This window comes from Lates calcarifer, linkage group LG4 (assembly GCF_001640805.2).
Source record: "Lates calcarifer isolate ASB-BC8 linkage group LG4, TLL_Latcal_v3, whole genome shotgun sequence".
In the NCBI taxonomy this organism is placed as follows: domain Eukaryota; kingdom Metazoa; phylum Chordata; class Actinopteri; family Centropomidae; genus Lates; species Lates calcarifer.
In genome coordinates this window covers 4,682,282-4,706,264 of record NC_066836.1, presented here as the reverse complement: position 1 = coordinate 4,706,264, position 23,983 = coordinate 4,682,282, and the positions used below count along the sequence as shown (strand labels likewise).

Below are 23,983 nucleotides of genomic sequence, written 5' to 3'. Positions count from 1 at the left end.
AAGGTGTCCACATAAAGCTCTATGTTCCAAGGCTGTATTCAACACGGGAAGGTATAAAGGTGTTTGATTCGACTGTGGCACCTTCACGTATTCAGCTTTATCTATCTCACCAGGCCAACTGCAGCGCCATTTGTAAGGAATGAGAGCATAATCTAGAGCAACTAATCACACCAAACACAGAAGACACTGTAGGACTCCTTCATTATGTGGTTAAGAAAATTACAATGCGTTACATGCTTGGTTAAAATCAACACAGGGGGGTGAGAGTCTAAGAGATGAGGCTGGGTTGATACTGAGAGGATACTTTGTGTGTTCCACAAACCCACTTTTCCCCAATTATCTAAACTTAAAGAAAGCACACACAGGCAAGCATAGACAAGTGTGAGCTACAATACAATGCTATTTTCTCTTGTGACATTCTCTATATGATCATGACTGATCAGTGTCTGTGTATCAGGAACAAGAAGCCAAAAACACATGGTGTAATCCAGAGGAGTTATGCAACGTGCTTGAATTTTGTGCTTAACTAAACATTTCAAATGTCTCAATGGATCTGTGTTTGTTGTTTTAACACATGAACTTTGCCTGAGTAAGAAATAAAAGTTATAATTTAGATCAGGAAAAATCTGATCAAAGCAGAGGGAGTCAATCAGACATTCGGTGCCAGCGTTGTACCTGACAGTTTGACACTCAATTCGACAAACGCATCTTGGGCGTTACTCATAGTTTTGAAGTTCGATACACAGCCCTACAGAGAGAATTCATAAGAAACTTTTTTAATCTAATTATTCTTATATTGTAAGAATTTCTTGTTATCCCGTTTCTTATGTATTTGAATGGATAATATTGCACCCTTTGGCTTGGGCCTCTTATTTTTTGAATATGCTTTGATACATCTTTGAAACACTCACTCACTCATCAGCCTGTTGCTCCGAGTCACTGCTACCTTCCAAAATATCAAGCCGTACATGTTCAATGAACCCCATCAAGGTACATGAGGAGACTCTACCAAGACAGCGAGCTGTTAAAGTCTATGTTCTGAGGCATCCTACTGTGCTCACCCAAAACAGACTTGAAACAAGCATTTAATGAGATGGGTGTTGACACAATAGCCAGTGCTCATACTAAGAAAACTCAGCAGGACTGAGATTTCATGCCAGAGTATGTCAGTACTAATAATGACCAAATATCCAATCAATTAGCTTTCTGTGAGTCCATGGGATCTTTACAACTCTTGTTTGTGTCGCTGTACAAACAAGCAAAACAGAATATTCTCCTCTGAAAATTAATGTGGAGACTCAAAATAACAAGTTGCTGCTGTGACTGTGACCTACAATAATTGTCCTCTGTGTTTCATTTGTGTTCTGTTTCTGTGAGGGAAGCAGCACTGCTCCTGGATCTGTGGAGGACTCGTGTCTCGCTCAAGGACATTTCACCGGGACGTGCAGTTGAAATTTCATTTGGGAATTGGAAATGTGACTTAAATTCGGCTCTCAGCTACAGTAGACCCCTCAGACTGAGGGTTCCAGAAGTTTGCAGTGTCGAGGACAACAAGATTATTTTTTATGGATTTCTGCCTTTGTTTTGAGGCTGACATTGAAGAGTGACAGAGAGAAAGGAAGATGACATGTAGCACGCAGGGAAAGTGAGCGCTGCGGTCACTGACGATCCTTAACTGCTGCACTGCCATCGTGCACCGCGAGAGAAAGATGAGCGTTGTGTCTTCAGTCGTCCATCTCACGCACGTCTGATGGAACAGATATGCTTCTATTTTAAACAATACAGCCATCTACATACACTGCAGAATACAGTCACTTCCATTTTATGTGCGCTGAACCGTTCCTGAACACATCCCATGTAGACGTAGAGAGAGATATAGAAGCTCGTGCTGTGTTAAGGTGCTGCTCGGTCTAACTGATGCCCTTTAACTGGGAAGATTTTTGATTCTGATTTGTTGAACTGACAGAAGTGAGACATTAGTAGAAAAACAGACCTTCCTGTACAAAGACTTTTCTCTCCAAAAACCTTTTTCTATTTAGGTATTTATCCAGTTATTTTTGAGATAAATACATTATCCACTGGCTGAATTCAGCCTTTAACTGTTGTGACAGTTTCAGCAACACTCTTCTTCCAGGTTTCTTCTCCTAGTACCATTTCTGTCAAAAAGTCCATAATAAATACATGACACTGCCTGGAATATCCACAGTGTTTCATACCTAACAATATAAAAGAAAAGTATCTCACTGGAAGCCATTAAGTGCCAAAACATCACTGAGCCTGCCACTTCATTATGGTATAAACTGATTCTGGCCTTGGAAGACTATGAGCCTCTGTGTACTTTTTAGAATATTAGTAAAGTTGGTGTGCATGGGGGAGGAGATGGACCAACTCAACTTTAAGAAAGCACAAGATGTGACTGCCAAGATATCCACACATAACTGAGATTAAAAAAAGAATGCAAGTAACGAACACCTCAGAGTTTGAGACTTGATCTTAATGTGGCCAAGATCTGAGCTGATAGTGTGAATAACAGAGTGGATAAAACCTGCACCAGACCACACTGACTTACAGGTGTGACCGAATCCCCCCCATCCTGCAGCTCAGTCAGCATTTGTTTAGAGAATGGAGACCTGAAAGTTTAAGAAATGCTGACGATACAAAATGAAAGTCTTGTGTTAATAAAACATCTGAAAACTGAAGTACTCTCACAGACTGGAGCTAGCAGCTACACGAGCAGAGAAAAAGCTTAATATGAAAATCAATAATAGACAAAAGACAGGAGTTATTCATCCGACATTTTTCACAGCAAGTGGTGTCTTCTGTAATTTAAACTCACATCAAGCCCAGCCTCACTTATCCAGGACAGTCATTTCATGTGGGAAAACATTCTCCAGTGAGATTTTATTTATAGCAGAAGCAGTGTGAACATGAGAAAACCACTAGCGCTGCCTGGGAAGAACACTAATCTAATGGGTGCTTTAAACTCCACTGGCTCCAGAGAAACTGCTCAGCGGCCAACAGTAGAACACTGTGGTTGTACCAGCGAGTTCCCAGGTGTGAATGTGCGTAAGTATGTGAAAGTGAGGCAGGTGGTGCTGGGGGGGGGGGGTGAGTGTGCTTGCTGCTCACAAAATCTCTTCTCCATGGATAAAGACATAAAAGTTACAGAGAGCCAGAAATGGAAGAGAAGGTTTTTGCAGGACAGAGGAGACAGACTTTATGCTCAGTGGTGAAGTCATACTCTCACTTGTTCACGCTCTCAGTATCTCAAACACACACACTCAAGTGGTCACGCATGCTCCGATACATGTTTACCACTTATCCTAAGATGCACCCAGTCTCACCTTCACACACACACTTGTAGACACATTTTACCTCCAACTCAAGATTCACGGGGGAAAAAAAACTGACACTTCAAAAAGCACATACACAAACAGAGCAATCACACACACATACACCTCCAAAAAAATAAAACAACCAACACATCCAAAATACACTCATCACAAACATGAAAACACCCCGCAGCGCACACACAAGCTACAAACAGCCGTAAACAGGAAACTCACACTCCATTAACACTCTATAGCACCTCAATACAAAGATCTGAAATACATATTGCACAAAAGAGAAACAAACAAGTTGACAACCAAATTGCTACGGGGTGTAACAGTATATGGAATACACTCTGTTGGCAGTTTATGAGATACACCTAGTTAAAGCTACTGCAGTCTAAAACAGCAGTCCTGCAATAAATCCAACGGTCACACAGTTAAAATGTTCAATTTGTGTTGACAGTGTTTTAGAGAGGTGTAGATTCAACTGTATGGTCATTTTGGAGGATGTAGTTCGTGGTGCTGCTGAGCTGTATTGTGTTTCTATCCCATTTATGTCAATAAACTTAGGCTGAACATTATAACCTTCATGATGGTTGGATTTATCGCAGGACTGCTGTATTAGACTGCATCAGTTAAAGCTAGGTGTTCCTAATAAACTGCCAACTGAGTGTGTTACAATAGGTCATCTTGGAGCTGAATATTGATCGCACTATTAACTTCTGTTCAGTCTTTCCTCCCAGTGGTTACACGTTTATATACATGAAATGCCACAGGGCAAACTGAAATTACATAGATTAACATTTTTAACTGTACATGAGGGATTCAACTGCTGCCTGGAAATGTTGACATACTTGTCCAGGCCAGAAATATAAAAATCAGTTCCTCTGGGTTCTGTGGCCTATGTCCAACTCCAGAAATACACTGAAGCTGCAGGACATATGAAAAAGAAATGGGGAGAAAACTAACGTAAAGAACAACATATTGTGAGCGCGATCATATATACTTCTTTTTTGTTTTATAATACTAATGCAACTAGATCAGAGCACACCTTCATCTAGAAGCTACAGTAAGAATAACATACTTCAAATGAAATATAAATATAATAAATAATTGTCCTCTTGATGACAACAACAGTTCTGTGGTTTTCAGACACTGTTCTGACATAACTTCACGTCCTTGCAAAGCATGTAGAGAAAAAAAAAAAAAGTCTGAAGACGTCAAAACTCCAGGAACACGTATAATATAAATGACATCTCTACCCTGATGAACGCCACAAAACCAAACCCTGTTGGTCCTACAATGAAGTTATTTATACTAATTGTTGCTGGAGTTTTCAGACAATGAGGAAATTAGGAACATTGTCATCTAGCCATTTTTTATCCTTCTATGAAGGATTATATATTATAGATATGGACGTGCTCATAAAAAAAGCTGATTGGTTTTATTATTTCAGAGATTGTATTATGTGAATTTTGCAATCAAAATGATAAGATAAACTACTCTAATATCTAAGAAATGATTGAACTTGAAAACCTCATTTGCACATTTTAAGCTTCAGGAGGAATAAAAAAGGAATTTTCTGCTCTAACAGTCAGTTTTTCTCCTCAGTGAAACAAACCATAACTCCCCCTCCCCCCTCCGTCGTATGTTAAACAGAACTATAAGTTTGCTGCGCCCTCTGTTAGACACGCACCTTGCAGACAGACTGGAACTCTTCGTTCTCGTCATCGTAGCACGCCAGCAGGAAGCCCCCGTAGGTGCCCGTCCTCTTGCCTTTCCCCAGGTAGGCGCCGATCACACACAGGTCCACCGTGTCACCCACCCCCTCCAGGTAGTCCTTCTTCAGCTGGTGGGGTGAGTATATTTCATGAATTAGTGGTGTTACGATACATCATGGCACAATATAGCGAAACACAACTCTGACACTGTGTATTATTGGAGCTGAAAAATGCATCTCAGTATTATTTCTCTGCATAAATTTAAAGCCAGGGGGCACAATTAACTGTCATTTATTAATAATGTGAACTGTCAGAGGTCTCAGCTGCTGCCTGAAAATGTTGACAAGCTAATGGTCTCAAAAATGTTCTTGTCCTCCAGAAATGTGAAGTCATTTTGGGTGAAAATGGTCGGACCTAGGATTGTTATCAACTCAAGTGTTACACTAAAAATGCGCTGGCATTTGTTCTTTGTCTTAACGAGGACTCATCATTCTTTACTCTTCAGTTTTAGTTGTGTGCAGATCAAATTCTTCTGCTGCAGTGAGCTGCTTTATTTTGACATTTTGAAGATTCTGTTCTGTTTGTATTTTGCAGTAAACTGTGACATTTTAAAGGAGAATACAGTTTTTGCATGTTACACCAACACAGAGGTAAATAAAGAAGTTTATAGTCTTTACAGTCACTTTATGCTGTGTTTATGTTTGTGTCATAAACTAAGTGTCGTGTCAATGTGTCCCCACATTTATGAGTACTATTCTTGAAGCGTGAGTGAGTTACTACTATATGACAGCACTGACCCCCACCACCACCTAACACACACACACACACCTTGAGCCAGTTATGAGAGCGCTTGGCAATTTCATAGGTGGCATCCTTCTCCAGCGTCTTCACCATCAGGCCCTCACAGGAATCTACACACACACACACACACACACATTAATACACCAAAACACGATTCTACTCGTGCAGAAAGGAAATGAACAGATTATCTTTCAGATACATGGAAGGTCTTTGTCTCCTTCTGTGACACACACACACACACACAAATGCATGACACAGGCATATAACTCATACACGCACATAATACACATGGGGATACACATTTCTATGTTCTATCTCATATACAGTCTCAGAAACACAAAACACAAGAAAACTCAATTACACAACTTACAGCTTCCATCTCTGCTGCGCGCACACACACACACACACACAATAATCCAACCAACATCCGGGCCAAACAAAGAGACAGCAGAACAAGTACACAACAGCTACACACACACACACCGCTAACACAATTTGCACATGAAGGCAGCAGGCAAAATGAAATGAAACTCTCACGCAACACACCCACACACAAAAAGGTTCAAGATGCACAGGGATAGCAGGCGAAGGAACAAGCACACAGTTAGTACACACACACACACACACAAAGTTCAAGACGCAAAAAGACAGCAAGAAGGAAAACAAGTAAGAAAGTCTGTCTCCATCTCACACACACACACGCAAACGCACACACCTCGGACAGACTGCTCCAGGAACTCGGCGATGGTGTCGGTGTTGTCGGAGTCGATGGATCGGGCGAACACAAACTCTCCCTCCACCTCTGAGAAGCTTTCTCTCAGCAGAGCCCTACGCCGACACAACGGCTGTCGCACCAGGGACTACACACAAACACACAGACGTGCACACGCACACACACACACACACACACACACACACAGACACATGCATCATTACAAATGGCAAAACTGTATCATTACAACCATTTCCTCTTCGTAGCTTGGAGCCTTGCAATGACAAGAATGAAATGCCATCTCAACTTGCTACCCACACAAACACAAAACACACACAGTCTCAGAGTATACTCACAGATACACAGTCACGACAGCTTTGGACACACATACAAACACCCACACGCACGCACACACAGTCTCAAACCTGCAGAGCACACACACAGCCTTGGTTTCACACACAAAAAGACACAATCATTATGAGCATGTTTCCAACCACCTACTGAAGTTTTTGGGGCATTAGAAAGATGAATAACATGGCCACAAATTCACATTAATTTAAGTCTTTCACCACCAAAGAAACTACATAATGTATTGACAAAAGGGTGATGCCCTGAAGTCGACAGATGCAGATTTCTCCAGGTAACGATGACGCTGCAAGGTTGTCTTTAACTTGCTTAATTTCAGGCAGTGTAGACGCAGCACTGACATATTGCTGCCTTACCAAAAACTGTAAGGAATTAAAACAGCTTGGTCGTGTTTCTAATGAACACTACTGACCAAATACATGTGTGGGAAGCAAGTGAGGGACCATATTAGGACCAGGACCATAGCCAGAATTATAGAGATCCTAAAGCCACAAGTCCAGATCCCGACCCACTGAGAAAGTTCTGAGAAGACATTTTGCAAGTATTTGATTAGATTTCTTCATGTTATTTAGTCGTAGTCAGTCATTTTATGTTATAGCCCTACTTGATAATCTTGAATGCAACACATATTGTTAATGTTGCAGATCGTTATGTGGTTTGACATGTTACCACAGCACGCAACAAATACATTACAGAGTAAAAATACAGCAGAAAAAGTCTCCAATCCAGGAGAGTGAATTTTCTAAAAGTTCTGCTTTTCTGGAGAGTTGATGTGTGTCAGTGCTGAGAAATAGGACAGCGGCATAGTCTGACACACTGACATGCATCAAGACACCAGCAGTGTGCAGGCTTACATAGAAATCACTGGGTGCATGTGTTCTGACGCATGTCATACAGGTGTGTTAATGGTCACGTTTCCAAAATATCTCATTATTTTAATTCAATTCCTTTACATTTTCCCTGAAAGCGGTCAAATGTGGACACAACTGATCTGCTACAGTGTTAAAATTTGTCTCATAAAAACAACAAAACAAAACAAAACAACCTGTTTACAGTCATAAAACCTCCTGAATTCCTGAATTCAGTACCAAGGACATGACCTTAGTGGTGACTACTGCAGCTCCTGCTGGTTGGTTTGGGACTTAACAGGGAAGTAACTGGTGGGAACAGCATGAACAGACCCTCTCAGGACACAGGGAGCTAGCACTGACAAGTACTGCAGTGCACAGGGAATTGGACATTCCCAATTTGTAGTAAGGAGAAATAAACAATAAACAAATAAAGGGTAAGAGCAAATGGAAAAAAAGACACAATGCATGTGCTTACAGAGGCAAATTAATTCATCAAATTTACATAAATACCATATTAGGTGGGATGCAGCAATGAAACAGCACAGCATAAGAGTCACTGGTGCTCTTTTAATTATGTAATTTTGTTCTCGTCCACATGGGAAAAATTCACATGGAAACATTCACTTATTTGCATTTTCTTTCGCTAACTTTTAGGAATTTGCCTGAAAATTCATCATCATTTGGATGTAAACATACCCGCACAGTTACCACCCATGACCCAACACACATGCATATACACACACATATACAGCTGGGGACACAGTCTCAGGAAAGGCACTGACTTTCTCTCTCATATACAGACTCAGACAGACACACACACTCAGACACACTCCACTGGAATTACAATGAGCGTTACAATCATTATCTAGTTACGGCCTCCAGTAGCACCATCATTGGCATTCAGGGACGTTGTTGGCATCATGGCGAGGCGGTGAGCATGCGAGCGCACAAACAATAAACACGCACACTCGCAGCCGGTTTTAAATCACGACAGGGGCGCTGAAAAAGATCTCTGGGTAATATTCTCCTCATCATCACTGGGTCTTACCTCGCCGTTGAGATAGAGGAGGTCAAAGGCGTACACACACACTTGCACTTTGATCTCCGAGGCATCCACGTCCTGCAGGGAAGCATCAACACATACACACATACATTTTAATATTTTTCCCTTGACAAAAATATGCAAATAGACGCATCTTATTCACAAATCGCTACATCCAACCTTGGGACTTGTTACAAAGAGCTCTTTGATTTCCCTCCCGTTCATCTTGAAAGTTAACCACCCCGCCTCCCCGTATTCTCTCTACCTCTTAACACCACTGCACCTCCTCGTTGTGTTCATCCAGCTCTTCCAGCATATTACTTCCTGCTCCTCGACTCACTTCACTAACCTCCTCTACTTCTCCATCTCCTACTCTCACCTCTCCCAACACCTTATCCTGTTTATTCTGCTCTTGTTTACTCCTGTCAGTCTCTGCACTCGCTCGAGTTTGCCTTATTACATGGTATCCACTGTGGCCCTGATGTAAAATTTCATGACTTTTCTATAACTGCACAGAGGTAATATTGAATTTCTCGGATCGAGTTGTGCCAGCCATTTGGAAACCCATTGCTATGTTTTGTCTTCCTCCTCAACAACTAGCTAGTATCAGACCAGAGTTTTTGACCAGTAGTAGAAGCAAGGAGCAATGTTTGTTCTAGTGAGTGATATGATACACAGGCCTGCCAATGGTTTTACACCGTTCCACTGATGTACAGAGAACTATTTTCAATGACAAGGAGTCCTGCAACAGACAGTGTAGCCACTACAGAGCTAACTAAGACCCTGCAGTCTCAAAGGCCAAAGAAGGTAAGGTCAAGTCAGCACAGGGAACTCATCCCCCGGTGTCAGACTGTCAACGCTGAGTTGTACTGTGCCATTCTGAGGCGTCTGAAACAACCTGAACTGTGGTGTGATGGCAGTTGGGTGCTCCATCAAGACGCTAACAAGTTTTTTTTTTTGCTGGTCACACCAACACAATCATCGCCCAAGCTGAAGGGTCACCGTTTTGACACAGCAGGGGAGATCCAGCGCGAGGTACAGATGGTGCACCTCACGCTTACAGAGTGAGAACTAGTTTGTGTGGAGTAACACGTTTTTATATAGCGACACATAAATCTCCACTTAGCACACACTCAAGTTATAATTAGGCTTGGTTTGATGTTAGAAAGAACTGGTGCAGTGATGATATTCCACAGCTTCTATGACTAGTGATAAAGGAATGCGATGAATACAAAATAAAAAGGCATTGTTTATAATGAAACCTCTGTGGTCTTCAAACTGGAGATTTCTCCCTGTTCTATACTGTCCATTTCACTCCTTTATTACTTTCCCCTCCAATCATTAATGATGTTTAATTAGTCCATATCGGATTCCATCTCCTCATCTGAAATATTTCATTTCAGCAAGGACGCTTGTGGTGGTGAAAACAGTCGAGATGTTGTTACAAAATGCCAGAGGGGCAGTACAATCAGTTTGTGCATCAAACCATCATTACAACTAATCATGATTTCATAGTGGTCATAACAGCATCCAGCAAAGAAATCATCAGGATAATCATTTTCACCCATTTTCCATCATCATGTTCTCCGTATTTGCGCTCAAATTTCTCCTTTCCTAATTTACAAGGATGTCATCATGCATCCAGAAAGACAGGGTAAAGGGAGCAGTTTCACTCTAATGTGATTGGTGTGGTGGAAAAAGGCCATTATTCTGATCAAGAGAGAAAAAACACCTCGCTGACATTTGCAATCTCACCCACCCCCACCCCTCCTCGATCTATTTGACTCCTCTGTCTCGTACTTATCAATCTCCCCCTCTTTCTGTCTGCTCTACCTTCATGAAACCAGGAGCATGTCATTCTTTTTGTTTCCATCTCATTACATCCCCTGCCATACCATACCTTTCTCTTACGGGTGGTGAGGACCTGGAAGGGCTGGATCTGTTTCTTCTCACGATCCCAGGCAACAGCCTCTGAGTCCAGGACGCAGGATACCACAGAGTCCTTCTTCACCTGTGGAAGAAATAATGAAGACATAGCAACAGGGAATTAGCAAAAGAAAAAAAAAAGAAAACATAGATGATTGTACTCAGAGAGAGATGAGAGAGATGAAGAGGGTTTTTCATGATTAAAAAAACCCGATGACGTTACTGGCCAATCTGCATATAAGCAACATCTGCCGCAGCAAACAGGAGACTGTTTGAAAGTTTCACTGAAGTAAATCCAACAAACTTCGATTCCAACTCCGTAGGAGACTTCACTTGAAGCTTTTTAAATGGCATGAATACAGGCATACAGACATGTTCAGGCTGTTTCAGGACCTGCAGCTGCCCTCAATTTGTTGCCAAATGCTTTGGAAGTCAACACATTAACATTTTCATTCTCCCCTACATTTATCGCTACTCTTGAGTAGCCATGTCTGTTGCTGCCATCCCTTATACTCAACCAGTTACCAAACCGTTAAACACACCCCCTCGTTTGGCTGTATGCCCGCACTGTGCCAAAAGCCAAATCCTTCACTAGATACGTTTTGCTGCTTGTTTTTTTATTTATTTCTTCATTAAGTAAAAGGCTTTGGCAGCTGATAGCTGTCTCCCTGTGCAGGAAAAACACTGATAGGGTTTAGGCTGTGGATAAACCATCAAGCTCATGGGAAGATTATATTGACTATCACTGTTGATTTTCAAGATCAGACTGAGTGGCTGCTAATTACCTAAGCCACCAGATCCTGTGTGTGAGGCTTAATCTCTTACGTCCTGCTCGATTTGAGGCCACTGGGATTCTTCAAATGTTTAAATGTTCAACCTGAACCAGACTGAGAGATGATCAGCGAGTGAAATCTGTGAGGTGATCAGAGAAAGCCAATCAGAGCTCAGAGTAGGAGACACATTAGAGGTAGCTCGTTGTTTGGAAACAGAAATATATTGAACGTAATCAGTTATCCTCCTAAGGTCATTAGGCTAAGTAATGCATTAATTACAAATTAACGTATCTGTATTAATATTAATGTGTTAACGTTTTACTATTAATTCATAATTTAAAGCATTAAGTCACATGGTAGCTTCAGGAAAATTAGTTTTCCCTCATTAATATGCAAAATAATGCAGCAAGGTGCTGTAAAATCTAATCAGACCATCTCCTGTATGCAGCCAACCTGTGATAGTATGAAGTTTCACTCTGGCATTGTTCACATGTCACGCCGACACACAAAGGCATTGTCATGACAACTTAATGCCAGACATGGGATGCAAATTTTAATTTAAGTAATATCTTTTATCAACTGTCGTCTGCCTCATTAATGATCAGTAATCGATATCAGAGATGAAAAGTCCATTTAAACAACTGACATGGGCTTTTTTCACAGCACAAGTAAATTAAAAGTAGCAAATTAAGGGTCATAAATTACATAAACAGAGGAAAATTATTTCAAGCACAAATTAAACAATGCCATCATTTAAAATGCCATCTTGCAAAATGGAAATTAAGCATAAACACCCAAACTTTTCACTCTGTGAGGATTTGGACGGAGAAGAAGCAGTTTAGGCAGTGAAAAAGATAAGAAAGAGATGATATGAGACAGTAAAGGAGGGAGATTAAAAAAATTAAAAATGACAAGAAAACAGGTTAAGAGGTGTAGAGAGAATGAGGAGCAGGAAGAGGAGCAAGAGAGATGGAGAGAGATGTGTGGAAAAAAGAGAAAAGACAAAAATGGTGAGAAGGGAGACGGGGATAAAGAGGAACTGGAAGCAAAAACAAAAAAAGTGAGAGAAGACAGCAGACAGGAGCATCGACAGGCAATGGAGAAAAAGAGCGAATATGTAAGGAAAGTAGAGGGGGAGACAGGAGTGGTGAGAAGGAGAAGGGTATAAGAGGCAGAGAGACAGCAGAAAGGTGAAATAGCAGACAGGCTGTATCAAAGCCCTGAAAAAAGATGAGAGGAAGAGAAAGAGAGAGAGAGACAAGACTGAATAAGACAAGAGTGAGAAGAGAGGAGAAGTAGAGGTGAAAAGAGAGCAGCGAGTAGAGAGGGAACGAACAGGTATCATCAAGAAGTAATGAAGAAGAAAGGAGAGGAATGATTAGACACAGCGACACGAGAAAGAGACAAGTGGACGGATGGAGCAACGAGGTGAGAGCTAGAGACAAAGAGGCATGTAGCTTTTAAAGTCACGGAGAGAAAAGGAGCAAAAAAAAAGAAACCTGATGAAAAGTCAGTGTGAGAGAAACGTGAGAGGGCAGATGTTATGTGAATTGATGAGACACAGGGTGTGTGAGAGAGAGAGAACGAAAGAAAAATAAATGGAAGGAGGGGCAGGGAGCACTGAAAAGTAAACTTTTTGCTCATTTGCTGCAATGGCCTAATGCTGTTTTCCCGTGGTGGGGGGTGAGGGGTACTCACACCAAGCTGAGCCATGAGAAAACCACATCCACTCAAGTCATGCTGGCACTGAGCTCTACCCTGATGATGTGCTGGAGCTGTGCTGATTCACACAAACAGCAGCAGCATCAATATCTCTACAATCTCCCTGCGTCTGTTTCTTCTTTCACCACTCCTCCCTGCAATATTTAAAACTCATCTGCTGACCAAATGGTGCCAAATCATTCTGTATCTTGTTGTGTAGGCCTATTTGTTTTCCAGACAATGGCGCCACTGACAAAGATAACATGATGACAAATGCAGTGCATTTCCAATAGCTGCTTCACAATAAAAGCCTCCTGCAGGTTTGCTGCTGGTAAGAGTTTTTAAAAAGTATTTTTGTGGACATTTTTATGATTTTATTAGAGAGCTGACAGTGGGAAGATGAAAGGAACTGGGAAATCAAGAGAGAGATAAATGCACACTTAAAGGCTGACTGAACGTGAACCAGGGATGTTGCAGTTCCTGCTCAGCACCTTTCTTTGTCAGAGAGGATGTGAGTAAATAATAACCCTGAGGAGTGTTATGCTTATGAGTTGTTCTGGGCTATTCACCAGAGACCCTGCCTTGTCCTATCTCTGAGGGTCTGTGCTCGACCTTGGTTGCTATGGCAACTACCAATGAGGAATGAGCAGCTGGACACAATCAGCTACTCTAGAAATAAACAATGAACCACTGCTTACCGTAACCTGTGCATGTGACCTGTGAAGAAACATGGCCTGATGCTACGTGCATGAGAGACCCAAAGACCTAATAAGGAAGGGAAAAGTCCTGCAGTTGCAGCCTGCGATCCATCATCATTTTCTTCTCCTTCTCATCTTTAGCTTATCTTGAAAAGGACTAAACAGAGTCATCAGACATTGACGTTAAAAGATACATCCAGTGAGATGCATCATTTCCCCCCAAAAACATCTGATTGTTGGTGTCTGAGATCCGAGAGATGTAGACCAGAAAATGCATCTTCTCTGTGAATATGGAGCAGACTATGTGATGAATTAAAACACAGCGTTTAGTTCCCCGTAACAGTATTCCCTTTTGGTTTATTTCTCAGCTCAGAAGATTTTTTTTACACTAAGCAGTAATAAGTGTGATTTCCACTAAGGATGGATTTGACCTGAAAAACTACACGCATTGGAGGAAAATGGAACTTTCTAATCATTATGTGACAAGAGTTGCTTAAAACCTCTGTAGTTTTGTCAGTCCATTACTTCAAAATAAAATTCAAGCTGTGAGGAGATTATTTTGCTTTCCTGTAAGCACTGGAGTGCTGCCTTTATCCTGAATAGGTTTTGAGTAGCAAACAAAATTTAGTTCTTTTTTTTCTGAATCAGTCACCAACTGAAAATTCACTGCAGGAGAAGCGCACCTGTTTCCTCTTATAAACTATAAATTATGTCTTAATAAATTCCAGCAAAGGGACCTATTAGTAATGTTCCCTGACTATTCTGAGAGTTTATCTGATTTAATAACCTGCCCTGATTAGTGCAGACCAGGTGGGAATTCCTTTTAATATTACTGATGTTTTAATAACGTGTTGTGTACTTGACAAAGTCTTGAAAACAGCAACAGTGAATCAGAGAGGCACAGAGCGGCGCAGAGCAAACAGGTATGGCTTTATTTGCCGCTTCTTCGCAGTTCCTCACTAAGGCACAAAAACACACTCAGCAGGCGCCGAGGTAGCGAGCGTGCTCACATAACCCGCGGCCAAACTGCTAAAGCTTCAGGTGCTAGTGATCGTTCTCTCTCTCTCTCTCTCTCCCCTCACGCCAGCAGATCCTCGCTAATTTGGCGAGCCTGCCCACAGCTGCACCTTTAATTGAACGACTAGTGTTTTTGACATCTATTAGAGGGATTAAAGTTTCAGGACAAGCTGGTTAAAAATTTCCACCCATAGTGGACGAATTTTTAAAAAGAAATTTAGTGGGTAGTGGTGGCTCTTTACAACTGAAGAGGAGCAAGAAGGCAAGGAAGGTTAAGAACAAGCGATGGAACAAATAAACTTTGAAGAGGGGCTTCAAAAAGGCGTGGGCAAACGGAAACCAGACGCTGGGAGATATGTTGAGAGAAAATGGCAAAATCAAAGACGGAGAGAGCGAGATAAACGTGCGCCGCTGTAAAAGCACTCAGTTGACAATCACAGCTCACACCGACATGCCTCTGTCCCAGGAGGCCGAGCTGCGGCGCTCTGTGTTCAAGTGTTTTTTACCTTGGGAATGCGGGAGATGATATCGGGGTATTTGCTGGTGTTGTCCTCCTGGTTACGGCTGAATATTCGAACCTCACCGCTCTCCAGGATGTGAATCTGTAAGGGGGAAAATAAAGAACATGATACAATAAATAAACTGAGGACAAACCAAAATGAGATTTTAAAGCGATCAGTGTTTGTATTATCTGAAACCTCAGATGTGATGATTAAGTCTGAGTGATGGATGTGTGAGTAACAGCCATATGTCTTGTGGAGTGGAATTCACTGCATTATCACACAGATCAGACCGCACGCCATATGTGTCGTAACTGTCAGTTTACATGATCACAGAGATTAGGTGACGATACCATCATACATATATATATATTGAGAATATTTGTCATACAACACGTCTTTTGAGACGGTCACTGTGTTGGATTAGGCAGTGACAGAGTCATAAATTCTTGCTGTGACCTGGCTGAAAGACATGTCAGACTATGAGTTGGACCACGACCAATCACAGATCGCCATCTGTCACGACTTCAGTGACGTACGTGGGAGATTTTGAAGGTGCCAGATAAACGCCTCTGTTCCACTTGTAACTCATGAATTATTATTGTATAGAATTATTATTTTGGATGCATCTATTAATTGTTTTGTCTATAAACTGACTGATAATAGTTTTAAGGCCAAAACCCAAAGACATTGAGGTTATTTTTGCATAAGGAAATGCTCACATTTAAGAAGCTGAAACTACAGAACGTTCAGTATTTTTTGCTTGAAAAATGACATTAATTATTAATGTATTGTGAAAATAGTTCTTTTTCTGTTGATTAACTACTCAATTAATCAATCAACTAATCATTGCAGTTCTACAGTATATGTACGTGAGCAGAGTTCGGGATAAGACTCGTCTCACGGTTAGTGGTTTACTGAAATTAAAAAACAACACAGCTGCGGTTTCGCCATCTTTACACTTGTGCATGTTGGAGTTCTCTGCACCCTATGAGCTATGAGTCATCAAACCAGGTGAAAGACAGTGAAAAAAAACTCTGACCTTTGTGGTCAGCACAATGTAAGGCAACCAAGATGCAGGGTCGTACTTGACACTGACAGGTAACGCCACTACCAGGCTGATATCCCTCTCTTGCTCTCTCCCTCTGTTTCCTTGAATTTTGTGCATCTGTCCTCTTTCCAGGTCTTTGTAGTAGACCCCTACCTGTTCTGGTACTTGGAAACTAGACATCTTGCCTTGACTCTCATACTGCATGTTTGCAATCTATCTACCCAATGTTGTCATTCTGTTTCTCCGTATTTCAATTTCACTTCTGTTGTCTGTGTTGTGTTTGTGTACAGTATATGTATTGCTTTGTTGTTCTTCCTGAGCTCTCTTCCTTTTTCCCCATTAAAAAGGGAAAAAAATAAAAAAATCGAAGGTCTGAGGAGTGAGAGGGTGTTATACACTGTGCAGATTGTGAAGCCTTTTGAGGCAATCTTGTGGTTTTGGGCTACATGAATAAAGCCAGCTTGCCTTCAAGAATACAAATCTGGCATTAGAGAACTCAATACTGACTGTTTCAGACATGTGAACTGCAGAAGCAGGTATCTTCTCTGCTGCCATTTTGTAATCTGTCTTGATCAATCTTCTGCTATAACTGTCCTTGCATTTTATTTTCTTTTTTCAGCATTTGGCTTTGCGTTAATACCAAGTGTTTTACAGCTGCATCTTACAGTATACTGACTCGTTTGTACTATAATGTACTGTCTCGTGCTCAATATTTGTTTACGTCCCTTTGTACACATTAACTACATTCATACACGGCCTTATTCTACTTTAGGGAGAAGAGGCCTTTTTAACATTCGACGAGAGACACAGATGACTCTGGCTCATTTACAGCTCCCTTTTTTCCCGCTGATCAATAGGCGTCATCTCTTGATAAATAATAAAATGAAATACACACACAGTCATCTACTTTACTGATTAGATGGGACACACAGTCCACAAATACATACACAGCTATTTTGATTCATCAACTGCCACACACACAGATACACACTTTCTCGTGGCTACACGCCAAATCTGAACAGACACACTCATATACATTATACTGCACACACACACACACACACACTCAGGGGGAGTGGTGTGCCATGAGTCCCTCTGCTGGCTGTTTGAGGTAAAGTCCACTGCAGTGACACCAGAGAGAGAGAGAGAGAGAGAGAGAGAGAGAGAGAGAGAGAGAGAGAGAGAGAGAGAGAGAGAGAGAGAGAAAATTGAGAGAGAAAGAAGAGGAGGACGTCATAGGGCTTGCTCGCTCTCTCTCTCTCTCTCGCTCTCTCTTCAATTCAACTCAGTTCAAAGGCACTTTATTGGCATGACTGTCCAAAATTAACAATACAGCTGGAGGGGTTTACATTACAGTCTCTCTCTTGCTTTGTCTCTTTATGTCTCTCTCTCGAAATTTCCTCAGCCCCAGTGCCGTCTCCCGTTGTGCCTTCGTTTTCGTCTCCCTCTCCCTCTATATGTGTCTTGCCCTCACTGCTCTCCGTCTCCAACCCACCCCCCTCCTCCTCCTCCTCCTCCTCTCTGGTCCACAATGGCAGAGGTAGCTTGCTCTGCCTACAGGCCCAGGGCAAAGGCAGCGATACTGTTTATCTTAACAGAATAGGCACACATGCCTCATGCAGAAACACCATGCACATATGCACACAGTCAAGTGAACACACAGCGAGAGTCACAGAACACCAATACCTCATACTCAAAGAACATAGCCGAGAGGTACATGCATCCTAAATTCAGCAGACATATGTTCGCTGCCAAACGCAAGAGAAACAGTTGCACTCTGTCACATCACCACCTACGTCCACACAGACAAACACGCACCTGCGCACGCTCGCCGTCGTACTTGTACTCGCAGGTGAACGCTGCCTCGTCAAACTTCTTCATCACCTCGCCGACGCCCTTCGTGGGGTGGGCCAACATGGGTCTCAGCGGTACACCTGGGAGAAGACAGGTGGTGAGAGAGTTGGAGGGAGTAAATAGCTAAAAACAGCGAGACACAGAGCAACCAATAAAAAAATATATATATTTAAATGAAAAATGCGGTTATGCATTTTTCATGAATTCTAAACAGTTGAGAAACTAATTGTGAGTTCGCCCAGGAGAAGTTTTCTTCAGTTGCCACTTTCTGGTGCGCGTGGTGAGGAGGAGGAGGCAGGGCGGGCGCTCACGGGCCTCCAGGTTACGAGAGCGAGGCAGATCTCGGATCCGTTCGCAAAAAACCCAGAAGCTGTGAAATTAGCTTCAATGACACATCCCCACATGACACATCAACATCACACCCACAACTGTTTCTGTGACAAAACCACAGTTGAAATTAGTTTGTTTGTATTCTCATCTGGCCCTAATATGAAAGTTCTCTGACTCACATCCCCCTGGGCTGCGCTGCTAAGTTAAGCTTCAAAAGCAGCAGAGGAGTGATATCATGAAATATACCAAACAAATTCCTTTAATTGCGGCTTACAGAACATGGAGCCAGATATGACAGGACAGTAACGTTTCATCCAAACTGGCTGGTGCTGTCGAAAGAGCTCCTTAACTAGAATGCATTTTAGAACAAAAACAGCCCACTGAATAACAATTGTTTACCTGCCAAAATAGCTGCTAGATTAGTCTAACTGACCAACAACGGCCAATTTAGTTTCCCAATTTAGTAGCGTTCAGATGGTGGCTGGTATTAATTTCCTACCTTAGTGCCAAGACTCCTTATCACAAATAGCTTGACAACAGTGTAATTGGGAGCTAATCCTTAGTTTAGTGGTATCTTTTATCTTTCTGTGATAAATGACTCAACTAAAATAACTGACTCACCTCCACTGAACGGATCAATAAACACACACCAGTCACCATTTTGGGGATTAAATAACCTCTCTGCCTCCTGATTGGCCGCTTACCTGGAGTGAGCTTGCAGTGATTGGGTAGCTGGTCTATGCCTTCTTTTAGCAGAACAGGGATGAGGACGTCGTAATTGGGCATCTCACTGGATGGGAGAGCGTGGGGAGGGAGTGGGAGATAAAGCAGGGTGTTTGGGAGGAAAGACAAAAAAAGAAAAAAAAAAAATCAATATCATCCACAATGAAAGTGAGCAGAATGAGTGAGGGAGAATGAGGGACAGGGCTTAAGGGGGATGAGGCATTGTGGTGGCGCAGAGGAGAGACTGCAGAGTGAAACGAGGGGGTTTGTTTAGGCTTCAGTTACCAGTAAGTCTGTTTGAGAATGAGACTTTTCTCTTCGATCCAGGCCCGCCTGCTCTCAGCGCTCATCCCCTTCCCTGCGTCGATCACAGCGGGAGGAAAACCTATAAGGAAGGAGGGAAGATGCATTTCAAACAGATCTGTGTAAGTGTAAGAACATTTATACGACCGAAAATTTGTTGGATTAAAGTTCAGAGGCACTTCAAAGACCAGGAAAGATACAAGACTTGAAGCAGTGCAATTACTTGTGTATGCCCACACCTCAGTGTTTTTGTACAACGAACTAAACCATTCCAGCCCCACTGTAGCCAGAATGTTTAAAATAATATAGAATTGCAGATCAATTTAATTATTTTATTTCCTTGTTTAACATTACTTATGATATATTTTAAAAAATACGACTGAACACTGAGTTATTAAAATGAATTATTAATTGTAATGATCCACTTCAGCCCTACAAAGAATTAGCTCTTAGCTGGCCTGATAAAATAATGGTTAAATAAATATATAAAAATGCTAAGAAAAACATTTCCAGTCCAGACCACAGATCAATGCAAATTTCCCCACCGAGCCTCTGGTCTAATTGACTCTTATTAAAGCATACCTCCAGTCTAGAATAAGGAATGAATACTAATAAGTTAGGGATGAATTTATTTAATTTGGTGTTGGAGGTGAGAGTCGGTCAGATCGGTGCTGAAAGCAGGTGATGAGAGGCAAGCTGCAAAACTTCCAACTGAAGGTGATGAATTCAGAAATACTGGTGAGAAGACGTGTTAATCTAAAAAACTAATTAAAAACAGCATAACTGCTGTTTTTATTAACTTTTTTAATTCAACAAGTTTATGAAGAGACGCATTTGATCAAACATTGGTTTAGTTAACACGTTAAATGTATCAAATTTTCTCTATAACTGCTGTAATGAATGCAAAGAATATTTTAACACTGTTTAACAGGGGTTATAAATAAAACTCACTCTTACACTTCACCTTCCTCCCTATTGGTGAGATCACAAGAGACCACATACCACAAGTACAGAAGTATCTCATTATATACTTGTCTGGAAACTTAAATCTAAGTAGAGACTGTGTGATGTGGGATAGAATCCATGGTCAAAAATTTATCTAAGTCAATGTGAGGCTTCGACAGTGTGAGTTAGACAAATCAAGAAGATATCTTCCACAGTTAAACTATTTTTAGTACAATATTCTGTCTTTGTGTTTTCCTGGCTGAGCTGTGGTGGAGTGACTGTATCACAAAGAGGGATTCTGTACTAAAAAAAACTTAACTTTTAAAAGCACTCACCTGTCTAAATCAGACTGTGGAAGCCTCACATTAAACCCAGATAAACGTCTGAATACATTTTTGGACAGAGCAGGGACTGTGGATTTTGTCCTGCATCACTTACATAGGAATCGCTTTAGGAAAGGGTATTTTAATGTCCAGTATGGACAGGAGGAGTGATAACAGCAAGTAAAAACGGCCTCAGTGTACATATGGGTGTCTGACTAGTGTTTCAAGATAAAAGTTTTTAACATGTCCTTTAAAATTCAAGGCTACCTTGTCCAGGTGGGGTCAAGCACACAGCCTGGCTGAGTGCTGATAGGACACTCTGCTCAGCCAGGCCTATCCTCAGCTTCCCAGCGAGGGACCTGTCAATCAAAACCACAAGACCAGCAGCAGTCAGTGTTGACACCTGCTGCCCATGACAGCAGCTACATGCTTGAACATTCACACGTGGACGTAGGAAGGCACAGCAACATCTGCGCACCTGTATACACGCAGATGCACATGCGTGGCTGCGATCACTCACACACACACACACACACACACACCCCAGTTGAGCCTGTATATGTGTGCTGTGAGAGAGTGTTATTTTACCTGACTATATAGCGGGCCTCGGAAAAGCGGCATGCCACAAAGAGGCCTTTGATGATGTCGATTTTCTTATTCATGGCCTGAGGCAGGCGGGAGGAAATTGAGATTCACAGAAGAAGAGCGAGAAGAGACAGAATGCAAAAAGACTGAGGTCACCAGCGAGTACAATCTCCATGTTCAATCCAGAGCATTAAAAAAAAAAAAGGAAAAAAATAGACCCAGTAGCAATGGGAGGAAAAAGGAACTAATTGCTTGAGAGATTCCAGCCAGGTGACAACTTATTCAAAGGCTGAGAAATTACCTCCCTCCTCTGAAGTCGACAAATAAACTAATAATTCCTTGTAGGATACACAATCACATTAACATTTCCTTTCTTTTTCCCTCCCTGACCCCAATACTGAGAGGCAAATAGAGGGAAAACAATATTTTCTCAAGCCTGCATTCCTCTAATGAAAATGTTATTCCGTGGCTCACCGAGTTCCCACTCATGCTGGCAATTTCCTTCAATTTCCTGAACACGCCCCCTGCTGTCAGACTGGCCGGTTGGAACATCATGCGCTGGTTGCTACGGGAACTCTCGGCCACTAGGCCCAAATCTCCTTTCTCCTGCGCCTCTGCTTTGATTTTGTCCAATTGTCGCCCTGGAAACAAGAGCGAGACGGTAAATAGCAGCCGCCTCGCTGGCTGATGAGCAGAGAAGGGTGGTATTAGCAGTTAGGCTGAGAATGCACAAGCAAGTGTTTTGGTGCAACAGAGTGGTTATGGTTGTGTGTGTGCGTGTTTATTTAGGTGCGTGAGACTATTACCGGTTGCTTGAGCAACAGCTTTCATCAGCACCGTCTCTCCAACGCCAAGCTCCATCCCCAGGTAGGCAGGACCCAGCTGGTTCAAACACAGGTACACACAGCACAGCAGGTCGTCTGGAAAGAGAACATAAATAAAGATACACACACACACATTTTTTTATTGCAGAGGACACATAGGCATGCGCAAATACAAGGAGAAGCACAGACACACACATGTAACAGGCATCAAATGGGACATAGCACACTCTGAGACAGCAACAAACACCCACACACATACACAACTCAGGGACTCATGGATAGACACACTCTCAGACATGACACAACCAAACACACACAGATGCACTCTCACATTCAAACATGGGCACACAGACACAGAAACACACTTTAAACACAACCAAACACACACAGATGCACACACAAACATGGACAAAAAACACTCTGAAGACACAATTACACATACACACCCTCTCACACACTCAAACATGGGCATACAAAGAAAAAAATAAACACACCCTCTGAAGACACAACCAAACACACAGACACACACACACACAACATACAGAGAAAGACACTCTCTGAATACACAACCAAACACACACAGATGCACACACAAACATGGGCATACAGGGAAAGAAACACTCTCAGGAAACAACACACAAAGACAGAAACATGGACGCAGACACAGAAACACTCTCTGAAGACACCACCAAATACACACAGACACACACACACACACACACACACTCAAACATGAACACAAAGACACAGAAACAATCTCTCTTGAAGGCACGATCATATACACACAGACAGAGAGAGGCACAAACATGACCACATACGCTCACAGACAACACTAGACACAAAACACAAAAGCTCAGACACACACACAATCAAAATACACACACGTGCACACAGAACAACACATTACAACACAAACGTACACACACCATTGGAATCCCACAGGTACATGCTCATACACTCACGCACACTCACTCTGACAAATACACACATACATCAATGAACTGACTCATCCTCCCACTTTTATGTGCAACCTGGCTTCATCATCATCTCCTTGATAGAATGGCTGGCAGCCAGCTGCCTGTGTAGCCACATCAGCATGCATTATGGGAGAGATAAAACACCATTTACCTGGAGAGAGCAGCAGCACGGAGCGAAGCAGGTTCGACAGCGTCTCGATGTTTCTCAGCCTAGGAAATGACATCGGGATTGCTTTGAGACAAGGAAGACGAGTTAAACGAATTTTAAAGCCATTCTGTAAATACTGGGAGGCGGGGAAATGAGATTTGTCTGGAGGTTTTAATCGGAAATGGAAGTTCAGGAGGCAGACCAACAGTTCATTTATGAAACACTATACATCAATTGCACTAGGTGGGAAAAATACAAGTCATTAACAAGACATTTGTCATTTAATATCCTCAATATATATATAAAGAGAGTCTGCAAAATGTATTTTCAATTTGCTGCTGAGAGCCTTAAGTTTTTATTCATCCTTTAAAATGGATTCCTAAAGCTAAGAATCACATGCATTTCCTTCACTAAAGCTGCATTCCTCATTGGTTTCACCTCATTATTTTTAGCTGAGGAGTTGTAAAATAAGTCATCAGT

At 41.9% G+C, this 23,983-nt stretch overlaps 1 protein-coding gene across 2 annotated transcripts in view; it reads right to left on the bottom strand.

The window, feature by feature from the left end:
- The window catches only part of lig1 (ligase I, DNA, ATP-dependent), a 45,392-nt gene that overhangs the window by 8,591 nt on the left and 12,818 nt on the right, over positions 1 to 23,983 (bottom strand). For both annotated transcript variants that reach the window (XM_018678172.2, XM_018678173.2), the window contains exons 10-23: positions 23,507 to 23,565; positions 22,361 to 22,474; positions 22,029 to 22,195; positions 21,558 to 21,634; positions 21,237 to 21,328; positions 19,684 to 19,783; positions 19,380 to 19,465; positions 18,310 to 18,425; positions 15,447 to 15,542; positions 10,726 to 10,836; positions 8,832 to 8,903; positions 6,570 to 6,714; positions 5,882 to 5,964; positions 5,029 to 5,181 (exon numbers count right to left, since the gene is read on the bottom strand). In XM_018678172.2, the coding sequence (XP_018533688.1) occupies positions 5,029 to 5,181; positions 5,882 to 5,964; positions 6,570 to 6,714; positions 8,832 to 8,903; positions 10,726 to 10,836; positions 15,447 to 15,542; positions 18,310 to 18,425; positions 19,380 to 19,465; positions 19,684 to 19,783; positions 21,237 to 21,328; positions 21,558 to 21,634; positions 22,029 to 22,195; positions 22,361 to 22,474; positions 23,507 to 23,565 (1,471 nt within the window). The remainder of the gene's footprint in view (positions 1 to 5,028; positions 5,182 to 5,881; positions 5,965 to 6,569; positions 6,715 to 8,831; positions 8,904 to 10,725; positions 10,837 to 15,446; positions 15,543 to 18,309; positions 18,426 to 19,379; positions 19,466 to 19,683; positions 19,784 to 21,236; positions 21,329 to 21,557; positions 21,635 to 22,028; positions 22,196 to 22,360; positions 22,475 to 23,506; positions 23,566 to 23,983) is intronic.